The sequence below is a fragment of the Choristoneura fumiferana genome, chromosome 23 (genome assembly GCF_025370935.1).
Source record: "Choristoneura fumiferana chromosome 23, NRCan_CFum_1, whole genome shotgun sequence".
NCBI lineage: Eukaryota > Metazoa > Arthropoda > Insecta > Lepidoptera > Tortricidae > Choristoneura > Choristoneura fumiferana.
Genome location: NC_133494.1, coordinates 4,629,775 through 4,651,026, shown reverse-complemented (window position 1 = coordinate 4,651,026; position 21,252 = coordinate 4,629,775). Strand labels below are relative to the sequence as shown.

At 38.5% G+C, this 21,252-nt stretch overlaps 2 protein-coding genes across 3 annotated transcripts in view; one reads left to right on the top strand and one right to left on the bottom strand.

Moving 5' to 3' along the window:
• Nucleotides 1-3,943, top strand: part of LOC141441033 (lysozyme-like) — a 22,477-nt gene extending 18,534 nt beyond the window's left edge. Inside the window, exons 4-6 of one of the 2 annotated variants that reach the window (XM_074105654.1) lie at nt 173-349; nt 2,018-2,091; nt 2,338-3,943. In XM_074105654.1, the coding sequence (XP_073961755.1) occupies nt 173-349; nt 2,018-2,091; nt 2,338-2,478 (392 nt within the window). In that variant the 3' untranslated portion in view covers nt 2,479-3,943. The remainder of the gene's footprint in view (nt 1-172; nt 350-2,017; nt 2,092-2,337) is intronic. The other variant, XM_074105653.1, reaches the window with a different exon arrangement.
• On the bottom strand, nt 3,142-21,252 carry LOC141441031 (low density lipoprotein receptor adapter protein 1-like). The gene is made up of 6 exons (XM_074105651.1): nt 21,014-21,252; nt 10,065-10,247; nt 9,510-9,615; nt 7,496-7,655; nt 6,553-6,612; nt 3,142-4,491 (listed from the first exon to the last, which is right to left on the bottom strand). Exons 1-6 carry the CDS (start codon nt 21,060-21,062, stop codon nt 4,402-4,404), a joined length of 648 nt encoding a protein of 215 aa, XP_073961752.1. The 5' UTR covers nt 21,063-21,252; the 3' UTR covers nt 3,142-4,401.

Here is a 21,252-nt window from a genome sequence, read left to right as displayed (position 1 = left end):
TATGATTTAAGCTTTCGCGATTCTCACTCATAGCCTACATGCGACTCAAAGACCAACCAAAATCACGGAGTCAAACGCGTCAAATGACGGAAGACCAGCGTCGACTGTATTTTTTTGAGACTACTTCGTGACACTTTGTCTTTGTTTCCGTATGTTCTTCTTTCAAATGCAGGAGTGTACATCTCGAACCTGAACGAGGCCTGTTTCCGTTGCCTGTGCCATGTGGCTGGGTGCGACATGTCCCACGCCTGTTCAGGTGGCTACTGCGGTCCTTTCTACATATCCCGGGTGTACTGGGTGGACGCCGGCAAGCCCACGCTGCCTGAGGATGACCCCAACCGGGAGGAAGGTTAGTGCCAGTACAGATGTAGTAGGTATGTATGTATAGTGAATAATGTTTTGCCATCGTATTTTTAACCGACTTCAAAAAAGGAGGAAGTTCTATGTTCCAATGTTTGTATTTTTTATGTGTGTTCACCGATTACTCAGTCAATTGTGGACAGATTTTCAAAATTCTTTTTTTATTCGAAAGAGTATTCTTCTGAGGTGGTCCCATCCCATTGTCATTAAGTTAAGATTTCATGATGGGATCCTAGGGAAATCGAGGACAAACCTCAAATTCTATGGCAATTTTGGCATTTTTAATCATTCAGATAAGCATTTACATTCAGAAAGTATCATTTGGTAACCTGGACCTGATGAAGAAGACCGTATATGACCAATGGAACTCGTCAAAGCTAAGTAATACTCGCTCGTCAATAAACGATCATGATTAATATACCTAGATAAGCGACTAAGAAGAAGCTTCAAGTTAATTATTCTTTCGAACTGATCTGATGCTGAAGCCAGAAGGTATGCAACGGTACTCTATTATAAAACAATGTAACTAAGTCGTGTTTGGGCTTAATGGAATCGTTGTGAGATGTACTTTGGCTACAAATCACTAAAAAGTGAGAAATAAAGAAAAATTTTAACAAAAAAGTCTAACTGACTCCAAAAAATAACAAAAAATGGAACCGACTACAAAGCCCTTGAAAATATTTTTCTAGGTAGGTTTATACCTACTAGCTCGAAGTCGGTGACTCAGCACGACCCAGCAGGAGAGATAGAAAGTTCCACTCCTACTGGCTCGTGCTGAGGCATCGACTTCGAGCAAGTAAGTACCTACCTAGAAAAATATTTTCAAGGGCTTTGTAGTCGGTTCCATTTTTAGGGTTCCGGAATCAAAACGGCAAAAAGGGAACCTTTAGAGTTTCGCCATGTCTGTCTGCCTGTCTGTCCGTCCGTCCGCGGCTTTTCTCAGGCACTATAAATGCTAGAAAGCTGTAATTTTGCACGATAATATATGTTAACTATGCCGACAAAACGGTACAATAAAAAAATCAAAAACTATTTTTTTTGAGTACCTTCTAGACGTAAAGTGGGGGTTTTTTTTTCTCATCTAATCTTATAGTGTGGGGTACCGTTAGATAGGTCTTTTAAAACCAATAGGGTTTTGCTAAAACAATTTTTCGATTCAGTGATATATTTGCTATATATTCCACTTTAAAGTGCAAATTTTCATTAAAATCGAGCGTCCTCCCCCCCCTCTAAAACCTAAACCGGTGGGTGAAAAAATTTGAAAATAACGAAGGCACTAAACAACGGTGGCATGGCGCCGTAACAACTCCATTTCCATCGGGTTGCCAAAATTTTTTACGTATTCGTTTGTGATGAGAAGTATCTGACACGACTCTATGTGTAGCCTATTTTTGGCCGGCAGCATATTTTTGCACTTTCCACTGTGGCAGATATTAATGCAGCTGTACACCGACTGCAATCGCATCCGAAGATGCCCATGTTACTACCTCATGTTTCTTTCTCTCCCTGAACCCTAACTAAAATGTTTATGCCACGCCACTGCTACACAAGGATAACCTTAATGTGAACCAGTCACTTGAAAAACCTCTTTACATTTTGTATTTTCGATTTGAAATACTTAGAAATGAATGATGTCATGTACGATCGTTTTTTGCAGCGTTCGAGGACTGCGCCAGAGACTATTACTGCTCCATTAAGATCGTTGAAGGTTATATGGCGAAGTTTGGAAAGGTACCTCGAATTAATGTAAAATTATATTTTTAGATGTACCTACCTAACCTTAACAGTTTCTAATGAGTCATGGTAAAAAACATTAGACATTACTGGTTACAGGATATAGATTTCGATTGTTGTTGAGCTTTAATGATCTCTCGATATTTCGACGCAGTATGCATTTGACCATTTACTGACATTAGCTCAATTAGCTGTAAGTGTATAATATCCATGCTGTGGTGTGACGCAATTCTAACTCGGCAGGACTGCAACGGCGACGGCGTAACGAACTGCTTCGACTACATGATGATCAACCACCACGGCGGCGGCGCGTGCCACGCCCCGCTGCAGCTCGAGCGGCTCGGGCGCCGCCGGCTGGCGCTATTCAGCCAGTGCCGCTTCTGATTACATTCGCCCCTGACTATTCCACTTTTAAGCACAAAACACTCAAAGGACGACATCGGGTTGAAAGCGGGTTGGGTTGGGAGTGCGGCGGGCCTATTGACGTGTCTGTATAATGAGCAACATCATACCGCAGCACCCGTACACGACCCGCCCCGCGCCCGCCGTCGGTGTGATGTAGAAGGCCACAAAAGGCCAGATATTAGCTTACTAGTGTTCATACATCCACGTCCTGGGCTTGGCTGTTTATGAAACTTCGCACTTTTATAGAAAAAATATTATCAGTAATTCCCTTTTTACTTCTTTATAATTATTACTTAATTTTACATTACATCTATGGTTAACGACAACCGATAAACGTTTGAATAGTAACAAATTACTTGTTAAGTGTACTAACTGAAGTTTCATAGTAGAATTTTTAACTAACTTTGATACTAAAAGTTTATTTCACTCACTAAATATTTATATTTGTAAGACTCGCACAGTCGAATAATTTGTCTAAATGTAGGTAATTTTGTAATAGAACTTTTTAATATTATGCTCGTTCATTCATTTCGTAATAATGTCAGGCTTACTATCAGTCCGAACATTATGCACCTTTACGTATAATAAATAATAATAATTGTTTTAATTCAGGATTCGAACATAAGAATAATAAAACTGCACTTAACTTAATATATTTTATAACTATTTTGTGTGTACATCAGTCAAAATATTTGTACAATATAAGTATGCCTAGCAAAAAAGAAATATACATTGTACCAATTATATTTTTTACACAATTTCTAAAAAAATATCTTACTTTATAAACACTTACAGGAAGGGTTGCTTATCTTACTGATATTCGTACTCCTACAATCTCTAGAAACCAGTATTATTTGCGATATCGTATAATTTATTATATCGGCACCTACATAAAATAGATGCATTAAGTAGAGCCGTGGTGGCCGAGTGGTTTGACCTATGGCCTCTCAAGCAGAGGATCGTGGGTTCAAACCCCGGCTCGCACCTCTGATTTTTTCGGAATTCATGTGCGAAATTACATTTGAAATTTACCACGAGCTTTACGGTGAAGGAAAACATCGTGAGGAAACCTGCACAAACCTGCGAAGCAATTCAATGGTGTGTGTGAAGTTCCCAATCCGCACTGGGCCCGCGTGGGAACTACTGCCCAAGCCCTCTCATTCTGAGAGGAGGCCTGTGCCCAGCAGTGGGACGTATATAGGCTGGGATTATTATTTATTATTATATTAAGTACTATAAATATCTTATACCTACGTATTATAAGTAAAAAGATCAAACTAAATGTTCTAAAAATGAAAATTTGATGTCTGCATGATGTTACACTGAGCAATATTATTTACTTCCTACTTACTTCCCAAAGTCATTTTCGCTTGTTGAATATTATTATATCTACCTAAGAAAAAGATTAATTTGACTACGAGTACTAAATAAAAAGTTGATATAACTGTGTCTGATTTTAATTGAAAGGTACCTTGTACCAGTAGAAGGGGCCAAATATTTCCTAGTTCACAGAGTTACTTACTTTATTGTTAGTTACTTAATTGGTCACTTTTACTGTAAAGCTCCGGAAAATTAGTTACGACGACGAGCAAAGCGAGGGTGGTGGTTAAAAGAAAATAGGGACCATGATTAAGACAGAATAAAACCTAAAACCAGACCAGAAACCTACTTATGGCCCATGTGGTCCATAAGGAAAATCAGCGCCGTTCACAAGACCGTTACAGTTTGCTGATTTGGCACCATTTCGTGGCATGCACATTTTTATTATATTTTTCCCATGTCGTCACGAATAAATGTTTTCTTTCTTTCTTTATTATTGTAAGGGTTTACGAACCCCCCTAGATACAGATGTAATGCTCCTCCTTGAACAAAATCCTTCCACCGCAACGACTGGTCTAAAGTTCAAGCAAAAGTGACGAGCGGCGCCTGCGCGTGCCACTTGCTGTCCGCTTCCTCTTCCTCCTCCTCGTCGGACTCCTGCGCAAAACGCTCCTGAAAAAAATACGTAGCTTATTTATTTAAAGTTTTATCTCGTACAGTGTCGAGAAAACTGAATCACGTAAGTACCAGGTGGAACCTTTGTGCTACTATTCGTAATGTCATGTTGACATCCCATACATTTGCCACAGAAATCATAGCGAAATTGATTACGAAAACGTTGCCGGATTAACAGGAGCCCATGTCGCACCATGGGTACAGTCGAGTTCATAAACTTGAGAGCAAAAATTTGTTCAAAAATATCTGAACACGCTTCTATGCCGTGAAAGAGTCGTGTTCAGGTATTTTTGATCAAAATTTTGCTCACAGGTTTATAAACGCGACTGTACCTACTTACCACAGAGCCCCGGGCAGTGCGGCGCACCGTTTGGGAAATCTAGCACTGTTCAAGTTGCTCAAAGTTGAAACGCCTAGCACAATCGTTCCGCAATGTATATTATCGGTTCTTGTTCCATTGGTAGTGTTGTCTATTTGTACTTAATACTATTGTTGTCTTGTGTTGTGAATAAATGTATTTTCTTTCTTTTTTTTCCTTCCCTAATAATAACAAACAAGACTTTTTCTGTACTTTAGTCAGCGCCGACTAGAAGATAGAGCAAGAGCAGCGGTCGTTCTAGGCGCCACATGCAAGGAGCGCCATTTTCCAAAAAAAGGATTAGTAAGGTATGGGCAAAAAACTATTCCCAAAGTATCACATCCCAAAATATTTTACTCAAATTATCATTTGGCAAAAAAACATTTGTTAAAACAACTTATCGCAATTTTACAGTAAATAGCAATACAATACAATACAATTACTTTTTGTTGTACATCAGAAATAGTAAGCGATACAGATAAACAGAGAAAATAACAAGGTAAGCAATAGGCGGCCTTATCGCTTAAGAGCGATCTCTTCCAGGCAACCCTTTTACAGAAAGAAGGAAGGACTAGTTTACAGCAGGTGGTGCATTTACAGTAGATCAGAAAATTAAAATGCAACAAAAACACATCTAAACATACAAATAATCGTTCATATTATACACGTCTAAAATAAATATAGGCAATGAGGTAAACAGCCACATATAAATAAATGCATAAATAAATAAACTAGGATAAAGCTAATTATTACACGATGACAGATAGTGCTCATTAAGCATAGATTTAAAGAGTGACAGAGATTTTGCCCATCGTAAGTCAATCGGTAAGGAATTCCACAACCGAATAGCCTGGACAGTAAAAGAATAGACATAGAATTTGGAGTTAGAAAGAGGCACGGTAAGGAGAAAGTTCTGAGGGCATCGAATAGAAGTTACGTAGCTCAATCGCTCTTTGAGGTAGCGAGGAGTTGCAGGGTTAAAGAGAATGCCGTAAAGAAGGTGGAGAATGTGAGAGTTACGGCGAAGGCGGATTGGGAGCCACTTGAGCTTTTTTTTTGGCAAATTATTGTTTCATAAATAATTACTTAGTCATGTTTCATATTACCAAGTATTGTTTAGTCAAATGTATCGTTTGGCATAAATAACGTACTCTTCCCAAAATATTGCATGGCTTATAATAACCTACTCTTCTGGTAGCAGTTCGTTTCTGTGGGGGACGCAGTTTTAACCTAACCTACTTTTCTGGTAGCAGTTGGTTTCTGAGGATGGTTCGTGCGAAGTATTTTTGGTAGCATTTATTTTGGAATAAAATATTAGCCAAAAGAAAACGTTTGCTTAATAAACGTTTGTCGTAATAAAACTTGACAAAGTAAAACTATGCCAAATTATAATTTGACCAAATGAATAAAATGCGAAATGTAAATATGCTAAAGATTCGTTTGGGAAATGAAACTACTGCGATAAATATTTTGCCGAAACGGCAGTACACCCCAAAAAAATATGATGGCGCCTTTTGACAGGCGCGGAAGCGGTGTAGTGTAGTGCAGACAATCTCGCTCTATCTCGATCAGGGGCTCTAGAGCTGGCTAGAGGCTTAAGTGTGGAATCTCAGAACCTAACCTTTCTCAGCCAAATTTGTTGTAACTACATTGTTTCTCCTTTATTTTTTGTGTGAAAACAATTATCTGTAAGTACTTACCCAGGGTGATGAACGTCTTCCACTGGATTGCAGCGAACTCGCCTGGCTGGATTGCCAAGCCTGCAACAATATCATTGTTTATTAATTTTAGTGACATTTTCTTTGCATGCCACGGATATGATGCCCCGTGAAACAAGTGTGCATGTTAAGATGTGTCAAAAATCTTATTATAGTGAACAAGGAATATTTCTAACTAAAAGTACAAAAATATTACAAATAGCCAATATTTGATGTTGACAAGTAGGTATAATTAACAGAACGGATAAATTCGAAGCCATCCATCAAAACATGTGCTTTTCATCTATTTTGGTAACAAAAAGTCCGTTAATGCTTTATTCTTGCGTAATTTTCACTCATAAGTCTTATCTAATTATTTATTATTATTATCACGCCCGGGACTTGTCACGCTAACAACGAATAATAATCACCTTGATTGACGTTTCGGTCTTAGCGTGTTAAGTGTTAGCGTGATAAGTCCCGTCCCGGGTGGTGTGGTAATCTACTAATATTATAATTGCGAAATGCGTGTGTGTATGCTTGTTACTCCTTCACGTTAAAACGGTTGGATGCTAGATGAAATTTGGTACCTACGTAGTAGAACATCAAGAATAACACTGTTGTTTATACTTAATGCAACGTCAATAAAGACCACAATGTAATTTTTGGGAATTAGTAAAATCTTGGAATTCCAATTTAACTGCTAGACATAGATTTAAGCCTGCAAAGCCGCGGGTAGGCAAGGCTAGAAAAAACGTTTTTGGCCGATTATTTTATTTGAACGTTTCAACCGCCTCATTTTTCTGGTCACATTTTTACAAATTGGCTGTAGATTTTGATGTCGTTTTGGACTATTTGTTCGAGTCGGCCATTTTTACAGAAAAGTGTCCAAAAAATGAGACTGTTGAAACGCTCGAATGATCGTCCTTTTGCGATGTGCCCTGACCTGGTAAGCATCATTGAAGGCATGCGCAAGCGACAGCGCGAGCGCGCGCGCGTGCCGGCTGCGCGAGCACGGGAACACGTGCGCGACGTGCTCGCTGCCGCGCCCCTCCACCACTGCCAGCACTCGCGCGTTGGACGCGTCCGCTGAGCAGTACGAGATCCTGGGAATAATGGAGACCAAAACTAATGAACTGAAAGAATTTCTTTGCTCACCCGCGAGTCCCGCGGGTGACACTCTTTCCCGGCCCGGATAACATCGACATGGAAATACCGGCCCTGTTTTTCGTGTACACGCCCATAGAATTAATTATTTAGTTTATAGGCGTGTACAAAAACGGGCGGTATTTTCATGTATATATCCGGGCGGAAATATTTCTAAGCCCAGTCGGCGACGCGCACACTTCAGATCTGAGTCTAAGGTTATGCAATGGACAGAAATATGGAAGTTACAGTTCTCTACCGTATTACCTTTATTTGCGTTGGAACAGGCGCACTTATTAATCACGCTTGCTTCATAATGCTGAAATTTGAAGACCAGAGTAGATCAGGGAACACTGAGCACAGAAATTATCTGTCGGATAATAAAGGACGAGCGAAAACGCTTTGCTCGAATTTTAGGAATAACACAAGGGGATTTAAAGAGCCGATTTTTGATTCACTTTAGCATATCGTATATATCTAGATACATATCTTGCGTAACATCAACGAGTATCATGATTATTGGACGCTTCAACCATATAGATAGGTGTGTTGATCATGGATCTTTCTGCGTCACATGCGATATTCTAACAATGATACAATCGTCGTAACGTCTGCCACCACAGCAGTCTTATAGCACAGCGAGGCCCTTAGCCACCAGTCCATGAATAAAAGATGAATATCAATTTTTTGTCTGAAAATATGCTAAACGGACGCTGGAAGTGGTCCATTGATCGCCACAAGCTAAATGCTAATTACTGATACATAAAATGCACAATGTTTTAGACCAGGGGTCGGGCCACGGCCGCGAGCCCCTCTAATCCGCGCGGAAAGAAAGCGGGAGAGCCCATCCGGCCCGCAATAGGGATTTTATAAGCTACAAGTAACTAGTAATTAGTTTATATGACCCGCTGATTCTTCCTCATGAACATACTTAATCGTCTACTTAAGTAATGCATGACCAGCAAAGCTTGGCACGCATTGCATTCCTCAGTTCGGCCCTTGAGTCAAAAAGTTTGAAGACCCCTGTTTTAGACTATCGTGGTCATTACTAATTTTATGATTTAAATTCGGGTTTTGTTCCGTGTACCTTGATTTTAGAGAAGCTCTACGTATACATTTCGGCAATTGCATGCGCCAAGATCACGAGACGACATGCAACTGTGCCGAAATATAGAGCTTCGACATATCGAACAAAACCCGAATTTAAATCATATAAAATACTGCATTTCACAAAGACGCGTGATTTTGTCAAAATTAGACATTAATGACATTCTAATAAGATCCACGGCACGCGTCATCTTGAATGACTCTAGCTATACTTACTTAACAATGGGTCTGGACAATGGGGCCCACTGAATGATATCGCGTCTCTGGCTAGCATTTATTAATAAAAGATGGTCATAAATCACGGACAGTCACAACATCACTAATTACATTCTCCTAGTTTTTTATCAGTAAATAATAAATAATGTCATGTCGGCCTATAGGTATACGCCCCGATGCAGGGCATAGGCCTCCACTCAGATCGACAAGGCGTAGGTCGTAGCTCTCACGTGGGCTCACTGTGCATTGGGAACTTCTCACACATCGAATCATAGCAGGTGTGTGCAGGTTTTCTCTCGATGTTTCCCTTCACCGTAAAGCTCATAGTAAATTTCAAATGTAATTTTGCACTTAAATTTCGGAAAACTCAAAGGTGCTAGCCAAGGCCCGAACCCATGATACTCGGCTCTGCTTGAGAGGTCATTCATAGGTCAAACCACTAGGCTGCCATGGCTTTTATTAACGTAACACCATTACTTGTTTATACTTACTTGTATATAGATATGCTGAGTACGTTGTCGTTTGAATCGGCGTCGGTGACCACAATTCCCTTTGCGCTGATATCCAAATTTACTCGCTGCAACTTCTTGTTCAAAGCTGGAACCAGATAAATGCAATATGTATATGTACCTAATAGATACGAAATTTAAATACTAGCTCTATTCTCTACAGCTTTCTTCCTCCACACAATGGTCACAATCAATAATCTCGGTCCCTGAAGAGCTCTAACTTGTATTCACCCGGAAAACAAAGACGGAAGCGAATTCCATTCCTTAGCAGCCCGTATTGTAGGTTTGTGGGTAAAAGATGCAAATCTAAACAGGATGATCATCATCATCACCATCATCATATCCAGCCGTAGGACGTCCTCTGTTGGACACAGTAGGCCTCCCCCATAGACCTCCAGATAATTCGATTGGAAGCGGCCAGCATCCACCGTGAATCCGCCGCTTTAACCAGGTCATATTCCATCTCGTTGGTGAACCCAACCATACTTACATAAGTATCAGCTCCTATTCAATTCTTACAATTTGCCGTCAACTTACTCTTGGCAGAATGTAGAGCGGAGCGGACGGCAATCGCGGTAGCGGGCGCGGAGGCGGCACGCTCCACAGGCGTCATGCCAGCGTATCTAACATCAACGGAGCCATTCTTCCCTCCATTTTCACGCGCCTCCCGCCACCAACCCTCCCCCTCGCACTCTGCTAGCGCCCACTCTTCACATAGTTCTGAAAAATTACCAAATTTATAATTAAGATGGATTTCGCAGGCTCCGTTTCCAAGGGCCGGACAAGTTGATATGGAGAATGAGAAAAGTATGAATTGTCGGTAAAGTCGAGAGCACATGAAGCTTTTTACGACGAGCCTTACGTCTACGGCGATTGTAATGACTTTGGTTTGGTTGCTCTACATTTGGCAATTTTTTTAGAACCTCTAGGGGGGAGACAGCTGCCCCTCCTGGCCTGCCCTTGTCTGTTTCCACCGGAGATGTGCGAGGATGACTGACCTTCTGCGGACCCAGACACAGTCATGCTACGGTCCCCTAAGGGGTCCGTGGACCCCACTTAAAAAAACCCTGCAATAGAAACACTTAATTTACCTATCCTCGCTCCGCTCAGCTGTTTCCACCAGACTGTGCTGTGCGAGGATAGGTAAATGTAGCGTTTCTATTGGTTCATCAAAAACACATTCCTCGCAACACATTCTCGTACATCTTTGGTGGAAACGGAGCCAGAGCGGCGCTGACGACGTCAAAAGTGGACCACTAGTGGTTCCAAAAAAAGATTCGTTTTGAGTACCTGTGGAATCATTTAATAAAATTTATTAATAAAAATCAAATGGTACCAATACGCGCAAACTAGTTTTAAAATTTAATTTTAATTCGATTTAACACAATACACTTAAATACTTTTCAGCTGTAAGTACTCACATATTTTAATCAGATTACCAATCTATTTTCCTTCCGTTTTGTGGTGAGCTCTACATACAAAAGGGTGTTCTTATTTTCCTGTTCAAAAATATTACACATACATAATTTAAAACCGGCGAAGAGCATGTCGGTCACGCCCGAAATAGGGTTCCGTAGCCATTACGAAAAAATTAAGTAATATTTTTCTAAGGATTTCGTATTTTGGAGGGAATATTCCAAGTTTAGGTATATTTTATACCTTAAACTACTAATGATTCTCAAGAAAACTTATCCGTTAGGTATAGTTTTCCTTGTAAGTTGGATATACTTACTACCATCCTGATTTTTTTTTTAATTTTCCACACACCGGTTTAGATTGTAGAGAGTAGAGTTGTTTAAAAGTCGTATCCAACGATATCCCACACTACAAGATTGGACGAGAAAAACAAAATCACCCCCACTTTACGTCTATGGGAGGTACTCTAAAAGTTTTTTTTTGTTGTATATATTCGTGCAAAATTACAGCTTTCTTGAATTGATAGTCCCTGAGCAAAGCCGCGGACGGACAGACAGACAGACAGACAGACATGGTGAAACTTTAAGGGTTCCGTTTTTGCCATTTTGGCTACTGAACCCTAAAAACGGTCAGAAGGAATACCAAAATGAAAAAACATTCAGCCATAGGTAGGTGCATTCACATCACCTCCTCTCCAAAAGAAATGGCTTGGACTATAAGTACTTAGTTCCGTTTAGTCCCACGTGGATCGGACATCAAGTACATTAAGTAGTAGTAGTAAAAGCAGTTGCTTAGATTTCGTGGTTTGCGTTGCTGCTTTAACACTAACGTTATTGTGATAAAGCCAACCGCAGTCAAGTGAATTTTCGGTTTCGCAACACCCGTCATTACCTAGTTCAATAAGTAGGTATTTAGCCTTAGGCTAGGCTCCTAGATTGATGCAAGTCTAAACATGGAGTGGCGATCAAACCGGCTTAGATGGGCGTGGTTGTAACTGTTATAAGCCTAGAAATCTTTAATAAGAGTAATAGACTGATCTTTCTCCCAGGTCGGGGCTGCTTGACTGGTTACGTTGTGAAGGCAGGTTAGGTACAGACCTACAATTAATTATATACTCAGCGGCACAAATTTTACTCCACTTTAAGTACAAAATTACCTATTACTCCATACATTTGAGGGCCACATTTTTTGCCGCTCATTAAGTATACCTACTAGTACATATATTAGGTACAACAACTTTTTTCTCACGTTAGGTTTAGTAGGCGTGAAGTAATACGGCTATAGAGTACAGCGATATTTTATATCTCTGTACATATCGCTGTATATGTATATCGATGTACGCTCTAGGTACTACGAGTATGTATCGCTGTACGAACGAACACTGCATAACGAAAAGCTTCCCATGGTTATACACACGCATACCTAAGAATCGGATGTTGCCATTTCGTTGTAAGTACTCGTAACTGATAATTTACCTAGTCAACGCGCCATTTTCCAAGCTCAGATCCTACCTTAGGACGATCTAATTTCGTAAAGGCAGCAGTGGTATAAATAGTATTTTACTAACAGAAAAACGCTATTTAACTGATAAATTAATCATTACTAATAATTCATTCATTGAACATGAAACTACCGTGAGACTCACTCATATTAAATATAATGATCCGGATAACTCACGTCTTAAATCGAGTTTAGCTCGACATGTTTCGGGCTAATCCGTAGCCCTTCGTCTTCGGAGCAACGCGACTCAGCGGCTGCTGCAACACGCGCACTGCAAACTCGATTTAAGACGTGAGTTATCCGGGTCATTATATTTAATTCATTCATTATTTAAAATTGAATCAATAACAAAAATACAATACTAATTGGTATACTATGCAAAGTTTTATCAGGGTCGGGCCATTAGCAGTTTTCATTGTTTGTTGGTTGTTTATTTGTATAGAGCAGATACGATCGTTTGCTAATGTATGAAAGTTTGCAAAACTTTGACGTTATTCATATCAATGGCGCGTGGCGTCGTAACAACTCTAATCCCACAGCTTTACCTGTTTTTGTTTACATGACGTCAGTATGGTAAAGCTTGTCTCCGCTAACTTTCAAAAGTTGCATCCGAAGGTATACCTACCTCATGCTTCTCTCACCCTCCGTTTAACCTAAAAATAAACATGTTCAACCCACGCCACTGATTGGTGTCTTGGTGTGGCACTGGCACCCACTGGTCGAGCTATGAAATATTTTCTATGCGGCCCTTTGCTTAGAGGTGATTTTGCCAAAAAATGTCAAACTCAATTAAAAACTTTATAAAGCATACGGCAAGGGCGTTTATTCAAATCATATACTTCAAAAATAAAAAAAATAAACAGGAAATTATATTTATATATGTAGTACTCGTAACAATTTGGACTAAGGTAAGTTTTCTCACGTTAATATAGCTAGTATACAAGTATATCTACACTGCCCTTTATTCGTAGACTGCCCTCGACCAAAAGCGGTACCTATCTGAAATAACACTTTTCAGTTATTTATACCATTGTGTAGTTTAAAACCTTCTGCATCAGATTATATTGTTAAATAAATAAAAAACCATTAGCATAAAAGTAAACATAAATACGCAGAATTAATTAGGCACATAAATAATTTACTTGACAATGGGTGCCGGTCTCAGCAAATGCTGATTTTATTACTTAAAAGTGTTTTTTTCTTTTCAGATACTGCCTTTTGCCTTAAGAGGACAGTATAGGAGACTATAGGTCCGGTGTTATTTCAGCACATTACCGCTTTCCCAATGATTGGCAATTGCGCTTTCATCAAGACACGGCTATTGCCATTTATTACTGCGGGGTGAACAGACCTGAGGCCGCCGACTTGTAATTACTTATTGATAAGTATGAAATAAAGTAGAGTGCGTAGTCCTAATGATAGTAGGTACTTCCTCGATTTATTACACTTTTTAAACGGTTTTATTAGATTAAAGTCGCCACTCACCGAGTTGCAGCAAATAACTCGACGCGCTCAAAAAAAGACATCATAACAAAAAAATTTAAAGACAAAAAAAACAATGAAAAATCTATTCTACCAGTTTCAATGACAAATTTAATTTTAATCGTCCAGGGACCAGAGACAGGTTGTATGAGTTCTGTGGGCTAACAAGCTGACGATGATGAACAACTCATGTCGTAAGTATATAGGTACTTTATGATATTTCTTGTTATCACATCCAATCACTATCGTTATTTCCTTCCCAACTGCCCATAAATCGCTAATTAAACAAGACATGCGTAGTTCCAAAGCAAAACGCGTCAGCTTATTATCTCTGATATTATTTTTATTGTCAACGATCCACATGTCTGATCTTTTGAAGCAATTGCGCCTAATACGAGTAGTGACCCCTGGCCCGTTGCGCTATATACAGTCTGGCCTAGATAATGCCGATAGCCTGAAATAACCACTGATATCATGTGCGAATGTTGGACCCGAGACCTTCGGATTGACGCAAAATAATAATATGATGAATACATAATGGACGGTTGATCCCTTTGATGATATCGATTAGGTGCCGTTGAAAATGATCGTGTTCGGGCATAAAGTAAGTGTTGTTGCAATGTGGATTGGGAACTTCACACGCACCATTGAATTGCTTCAGAGGTTTTTGCAGGATTCCTCATAAAATAATGTTCTCCTTCACTTTCAAGCTCGTGGTAAATATGATCATTTCGGACATGAATTTTGAGAAATTCGGAGGTGCGAGTCCAGATTTGAGGCTAGGATCTTCTGTTTGAGAGGTCAGGTCAAACCACTAGGCCATCATGGCTTTTCACGAGGGTAGGTACGATCGCCGGAGAAATTACGAGAAATATTCTGTCTTATAAGCCTCAGGGTAAAAGTACAAAGGCCTCTGTTTGGTTACATTTTGTGTCCAATTTTCGTCAATCAGGTAGGCTGCGACTGACTCACTCCTCACTAATATTATAAATGAGAAAGTAACAGTCTGTTTGTCTGTGAGGTAACCCTCTTCACGCTTAAACCACTGAACTGATTTAGATGTAACTGGTTTTGAGACCCTGGTTAGGAGATATAGTATAGTTTAATCTCAAAAAATTGCATAGTTCCCGTGGGATAGTAATAAGCGAATTCTTTGCAGACGAAGTGGCGGGCGAAAACTAGTATACTTAATAGTAAAGAAATAAAACGTTGCATACTAAGTAAGCGGTGACGAAATGTAGATTTAAACTTGCGTTCTATTCCGCACGACTCTACTTCAATGGAAGAATCACAATCGCTTTCACCACTTCTTTCTGTCACACGGTTTAAGACAAGGCTAGAAGAGATGGTGGATGCGATCGCGAAGGTCAGCGCGAGACAAACAATACATCGACTAAGAATAAGTATAAGTAACCAACAAAAAGTTGGAAAACATATCAATATCTCGAAAAAGGCTGAACCGATTTTGATAAAACATGTCTAAGAACCATCGCTAGAAAACCTGCTTTCAAATAAAAAAACCGCTTTCAAATTGGTCCACCCGTTTAAGAGCTACGGTGCCACAGACAGACAGACAGACACGCATAGCGATCAAACTTATAATATAACACCCCTCTTTTTGCGTCGGGGGTTAAAAATCAACGACAGCACTGTCTAAAAATCTAGAATTAAGTTCAGCAAAAGTTTTTGTTAGATAAATACGACCGTTTAGCTGGAATGCCGACCTATAAGATCACATACTCCGCTAACAATCTCTCATTTATTGCAGTTTAATCAATAATGTATCACCTTCGCAGAAATAGATAACGGATGTAGGTGCCGATGTGCGAATAACCTACTCGCACGTCTTTAGCACATAGGTACTGACAATATCTCGTAGTAACAATAGGTATATAGCAGGATTAGCAGGTACAGTCAAGTGTAAGAATATGTATCTAATCGAACCACTTAAAAATATGTTACCACGGTCTTACTACGTCGGAATAAGAGTATGTGGTACCTACAAATTTTTGACGGGTTGTATAAGCGCATATTTTTACACTCGACTGTACAGTCGAGGGCATAAATATATCTTTATACAGTCATAGTGTCAAATATATGTATAGCTACATAGACCTTATGGTTAGTGACATAAAAGTGTATAGCCTTATAACGCCCAAGTCAAATTTTTGTTTTATGGGCATGAAACTTTATGTCACTTCTGTGTCAAATTACTGATAAGTCCTTTATGAAGGACTTTGGGCGTTAGGAGGATAGATATTTTACGTCTTGGTATCGTACATATACCTATTTTTGCCCTTGACTGTACATGAATTAATTGGTTGATTCGTGACATAACTAAATACCATACGTCAATAGACACCAATATTGACCTAGTCTCAAAATACCTAAGCAAAGCCTAGGCAACGGATAAACATATTTATATAGATCCCGACTGGACATCGAACCCGGGACCTAAAGCTTCGTAGTCAGATTCTCTAACCACTTGGCTATCCGATCACATACTTACCAGTATGTATACACTTTAATCATCTATTTGTTTATACCTAGTAAGTATCTGTTTATGATGGTCTCTGAAACTTATAATGCGATTCAAAAAAAAACATCGAATGGAAAACTACACTTAGGTAGGTATTCCTAATTAACATAGGCCTTTATCGCGGAAAAGTGCTAATTTTCCGCGGGACTCAATTAAATTTGTGAGCAACAGATAATTACTAGATTTAAATGATGTTCTGGTGCAAAGGTTGTCCGTCGCGGTTCGACGGGGCATAGCTGTGAATGTATTAGGCCCTAATACATTCACAGCTAATGCGCCTAATAATTAGGCGCACCTTTGCGCCTGGTATGGCGCGGGGCGGTTTATTTGACTGCTTGTACATATTGATTGCCGATAAACTGACCTTTTCAGGGTTCCGTCGTCAACTAGGAACCCTTATAGTTTCGCCATGTCTGTCCGTCTGTCTGGTTTTCTGTCCGAGGCTATGCTCAGAGACGTCAGTACTACAATGCTGTAATTTGTCATGAATATATAGTCACGCCGACAAAGTGGTAAAATAAAAACAAAAAAAAATTTTTTAGGGTGCCTCCCATAGACTTAAAGTGGGGGGTGATTTTTTTCTAGACTAACCCTATATATTGTGGGGTATCGTTGGATAGGTCTTTTAAAACCATTGGGGGGTTGCCTTCGAACGGTTTTTTAATTCAGTGATATGTTTGCGAAATATTCAACTTTAAAGTGCAAATTTTCATTAAAGTCGAGAGTCCCCTCCCCCCCTCTAAAATCTAAACTGTTGGGTGGAAGAAAAATAAAAATTTTTGGATGCTAGTAAGTATATCAAATTTACAAGGAAAATTATAACGGATAAGATTGCTTGAGAATTAGTAGTACTTTATGAGTAAATAGCAGCCTAAGGTATAAAATATACGTTAACTTAGAAGATTCCGTACACAATACGAAATCCTAAGTAAAATATTACCAGTTTTTTTTTGTAATTCAAAAATTCAAAATTCAAAATTCAAATGATTTATTCAGTAAATAGGCCGCAATGGGCACTTTTACACGTCATTTTTTTTAAACTACCAGCGCTTTCGGAAAGACCGTCATTGCCAAGAAGAATGCGCCGCAAGAAACTTGGCAGAAAGTCATTTTTTCCTAAAAATATAATTACAAATAAAATACTTAAAAACTATATTATACAATTAAAGAAAAATAATAATAAAAGAAATACAGGGATGTATGGGGTCCCTTAGTTACAATACTAAAAACTAACTACCTATATCTAAACTATATCTACGTTCAGTGGAAGTGTAGAATGCTTCCACCGTCATAAATTTTAAAATAATAATTGCTACGGAACCCTATCTTGGGGGTGTACGACACGCTCTTGGCCGGCTTTTGTTATTTATTTTAATTCTTGCAACTTGAAACTACATTGTTTGGTTTCTTTTGATTATTTGTGGTTTGATTAATTTGTTATTCTATTTAATTTGACATTTTTGTTTTATTTAGTCAGGATTTATCTTTAGTTTATTAGGTAATGTAAATTTTCTATTTAATAAATGAATGGTTACTTGAAACTTATTATTTATATACGAGTAAATAAATTTCTAGATCTACTGCCCTAACCTTGGGTAAGAAACCCTCTGAGGCCATGACAGACACTATTAAACTCTATCACTTGAACTGGAAAAAACTACATACTAGCATTGTGTTGTAGCTTGGATAGCTTTAACTATTTCTGACTTTTAAAATCTCTCTTTGTCAGCCCCTGACTAAAAGCTAATCTCATCCACTTAATATTATATCATATTAATGTTATATAAGAAGTTATTACGTATTATAAGCGGTATACGTTATGTATGTTATATTATATGAATTTAGCACATAAACATGTTATTTCTTATGAAAGTATATAAAACAACTGTTATACTAATCGAACGTTATACTTAATCACAGAGACTTAATGAAATTATAGTGTTTCATGTTATACATAATGTAATTCTACATAATGAACGTTTATAATATGAAATTAAGTACTAAAATGCTGTAGGTGTAGGTACCTACTTGTCTAGATTTGTAATTTCTCAAATAAGAATTAATTTGTCAACATTACAATCCCAAGAATACCGTTCATCTACACTTTCTAAAAAATGCCTATTACCTTATCTTCAGTAAAAGCCTCTAAGGAAAGCTCGAAGCGACACAATTACTAGAAAGAATGTAAGTACACTACACTCTTTAAAGACATCAACGTACATCTAACGTCAATCGTTTTCAATGCTGGTTTGATACCGGACATAGAGTAAAAATTTCAAAGTAAGCGCGCAATGTATACCCGGTTAGTACACAAAGTCAAGTTTCGTTCAGAAACCGCCTAGGTAAGTTTTTCCTGCTACCTTCTATGGCTAGCAGCGAGAACTCCTAATTCCTAAGTAATTAAGGAGAAACCGGAGATTGCGAGTTGGGTGTATGTGAGGACGCCTTGGTCCTAAACGAGAAACGCTTAATGAAGACGTTAAAAAAAGTTAAGTACATTTAAGGCGGGCGCGGGAGAAGTAGATTTTCTTTACTAAGCGAAAGACGTGGTGTCGGTGTGAATTCTTAAAATTTAATGTCGATGGAAACCTCTCATTCAATCGTTTACTCTTAAAATGTAGCACAGGTAGGCAAAGTAGGACTTAATACGACAGTTTAGCGGCAAAACATGTACATCAATGTGACATTTGTTTAATCTTGGCACTAGAAATGAGGATCTGCCGAGTCCTACCAAAGTTTAGGCGTCGTACCCCTCCCTCCCAGGGGGTATGGGCAGAGGCCAACGTTTAAGAAATGCAAATTTTACAAACTAGGCGAGTGAAGTGTCATTTTCAATTTAATTTTATGCGCTGAATCGATTGAGACCATACTTATACTTGAAATATTTTGTTTTTTTTTTCAACATAATCCTTCATATCTCGCAAAATATTGAACCTATAAGTATGGGTATGATTAGTTAATGAGACCTAACGTATACACTTGCCTAGTTTGTAAAATTTGCATATTTAAGCGTTTCATTGTAAATAAAGAAAGAATGAAAGAAAATGCGTTTATTGCCAACAATTAGGTAGGTATATAATGCATATTACACAAGAAGGGTACCTACTCTAAAAATTAAGTTAACTTACTAACTATATGCGGGTTCTGTAAAAGTTCGTGAGACCTGCTGCTTGTAAACAAAGTATCATTGATGTACCTACATATTTTGCCGCCAAAATATCCCATTTTTCCTGTACTATTTAATTAGCGTTGCCAGACAACGTTGCGTTGAATTTTGGCGGAGCGTCCCGATTATTAGCCCAAAATTAAATTTTAATGTCCCACGCAAAACAAGCTCAGTCCTGCAATGGGAGCTTGCTTAATTTAAAACTGAAATAAAATATTAAGGGGCTGTTTCACCATCCATTGATTAGTGTTAACTGGCGGTTAAGTGTGATGCCGTCTTGTTTTGTTCGAATAGACGTAGACGGCATCACATTTAACCGTCGATTAACGCTAATCAATGGATGGTGAAACAGCCCCTAAGTCTTTAAAAACTAGTGATTACCTATATAGTATTTCGTGTTTCGTACTCCAAAAGAAGTAACGGAACCCTTATAGGATCACTCACGTGTCTGTCTGTCCGCCTGTCACAGTAAATTGCTCCGAAACTACTGAACTGGTTGATTTCAAAATTAGTGCGCGTATGTAAATCGGTTACCCAAAGACGTGCAACGTAAATAAATGAAATTAGACACTTTTTAGGGGTAAAATAGAAAATTAAAAATAAAAAAACAAAAATATTTTATATTCTGTCTTAGGTACTAATTTATGCCCACTGGGTCTACATTTTTGATAAAAATATGGAAAATAGTTCTTTACCTAGATTAACTACATTTGTACCTATTTCATTTTGACCGCGCTCTTCCTAGATGGCGCTAAAGTAATAATTGCACACGGGCGCTACATGGGCTAAAGACTAAAGACGCCGCTGATAGTGAGTTAATTTCAATGACTTAATATTAAATTAAATTATTATTTATTAAGAAAATACAAAATATCCATCCATAACATAAATTAAAATAACTAAAACTAAAACTTTAATTAAAAAAGAGATAATTGTTTTTGCGATTAATTCTTAATGCACATTTGTGATTCACGAGGAATATAGGTAGGTACCTGTCCAATTTCAAGACCCTAGCTCCTGTGGTTTAAGTTGTGCATAGTCCGTCAGTTGTGAACAGTAATGTAATGTTACTCTAGTACAGGTGTATATCTAGATATTTAAGTTTGGAAATCGAAGAGGTGGGTAAGATAACGCAATTCACCTTGGTAACTATTTATCTAGGTTTATATTGAACACCCACACAAATGTAGTATTTACGTATATATATCTAGTCGTCTTTATGAGTTTTCACCACAATCCTAATAAGGTAAAGAAAACGTAGTGAATACCTATAAGTAATATTTAACATTGAAGTTTTTACGACTTCGCTATACCTACACCTTATAGTAAAATTAACAAATTAAGCAAAATGTACTATATTTAACAAAGCAATCTGCTACTCACTTTTGTGTTTGGAGTGATTTTTCCACATTTTCCGCAGGAAAGTCGTCATTTTCTTTTCTCTCTTCCACAGCTTCCACTGATCTATGAATCAACTATTTGCACAGATAAAATAGTTTGTAAAAAGTCCTGGCTATGTATGATTTTCTTTTTTTTAAGATTTCCCGCGCTCGCTACTGGAGGGTGCGTGTGGTTGGCCAACTGCGCGCGATATGAGCACGGTGCGAGATGTGGCCCTCTTT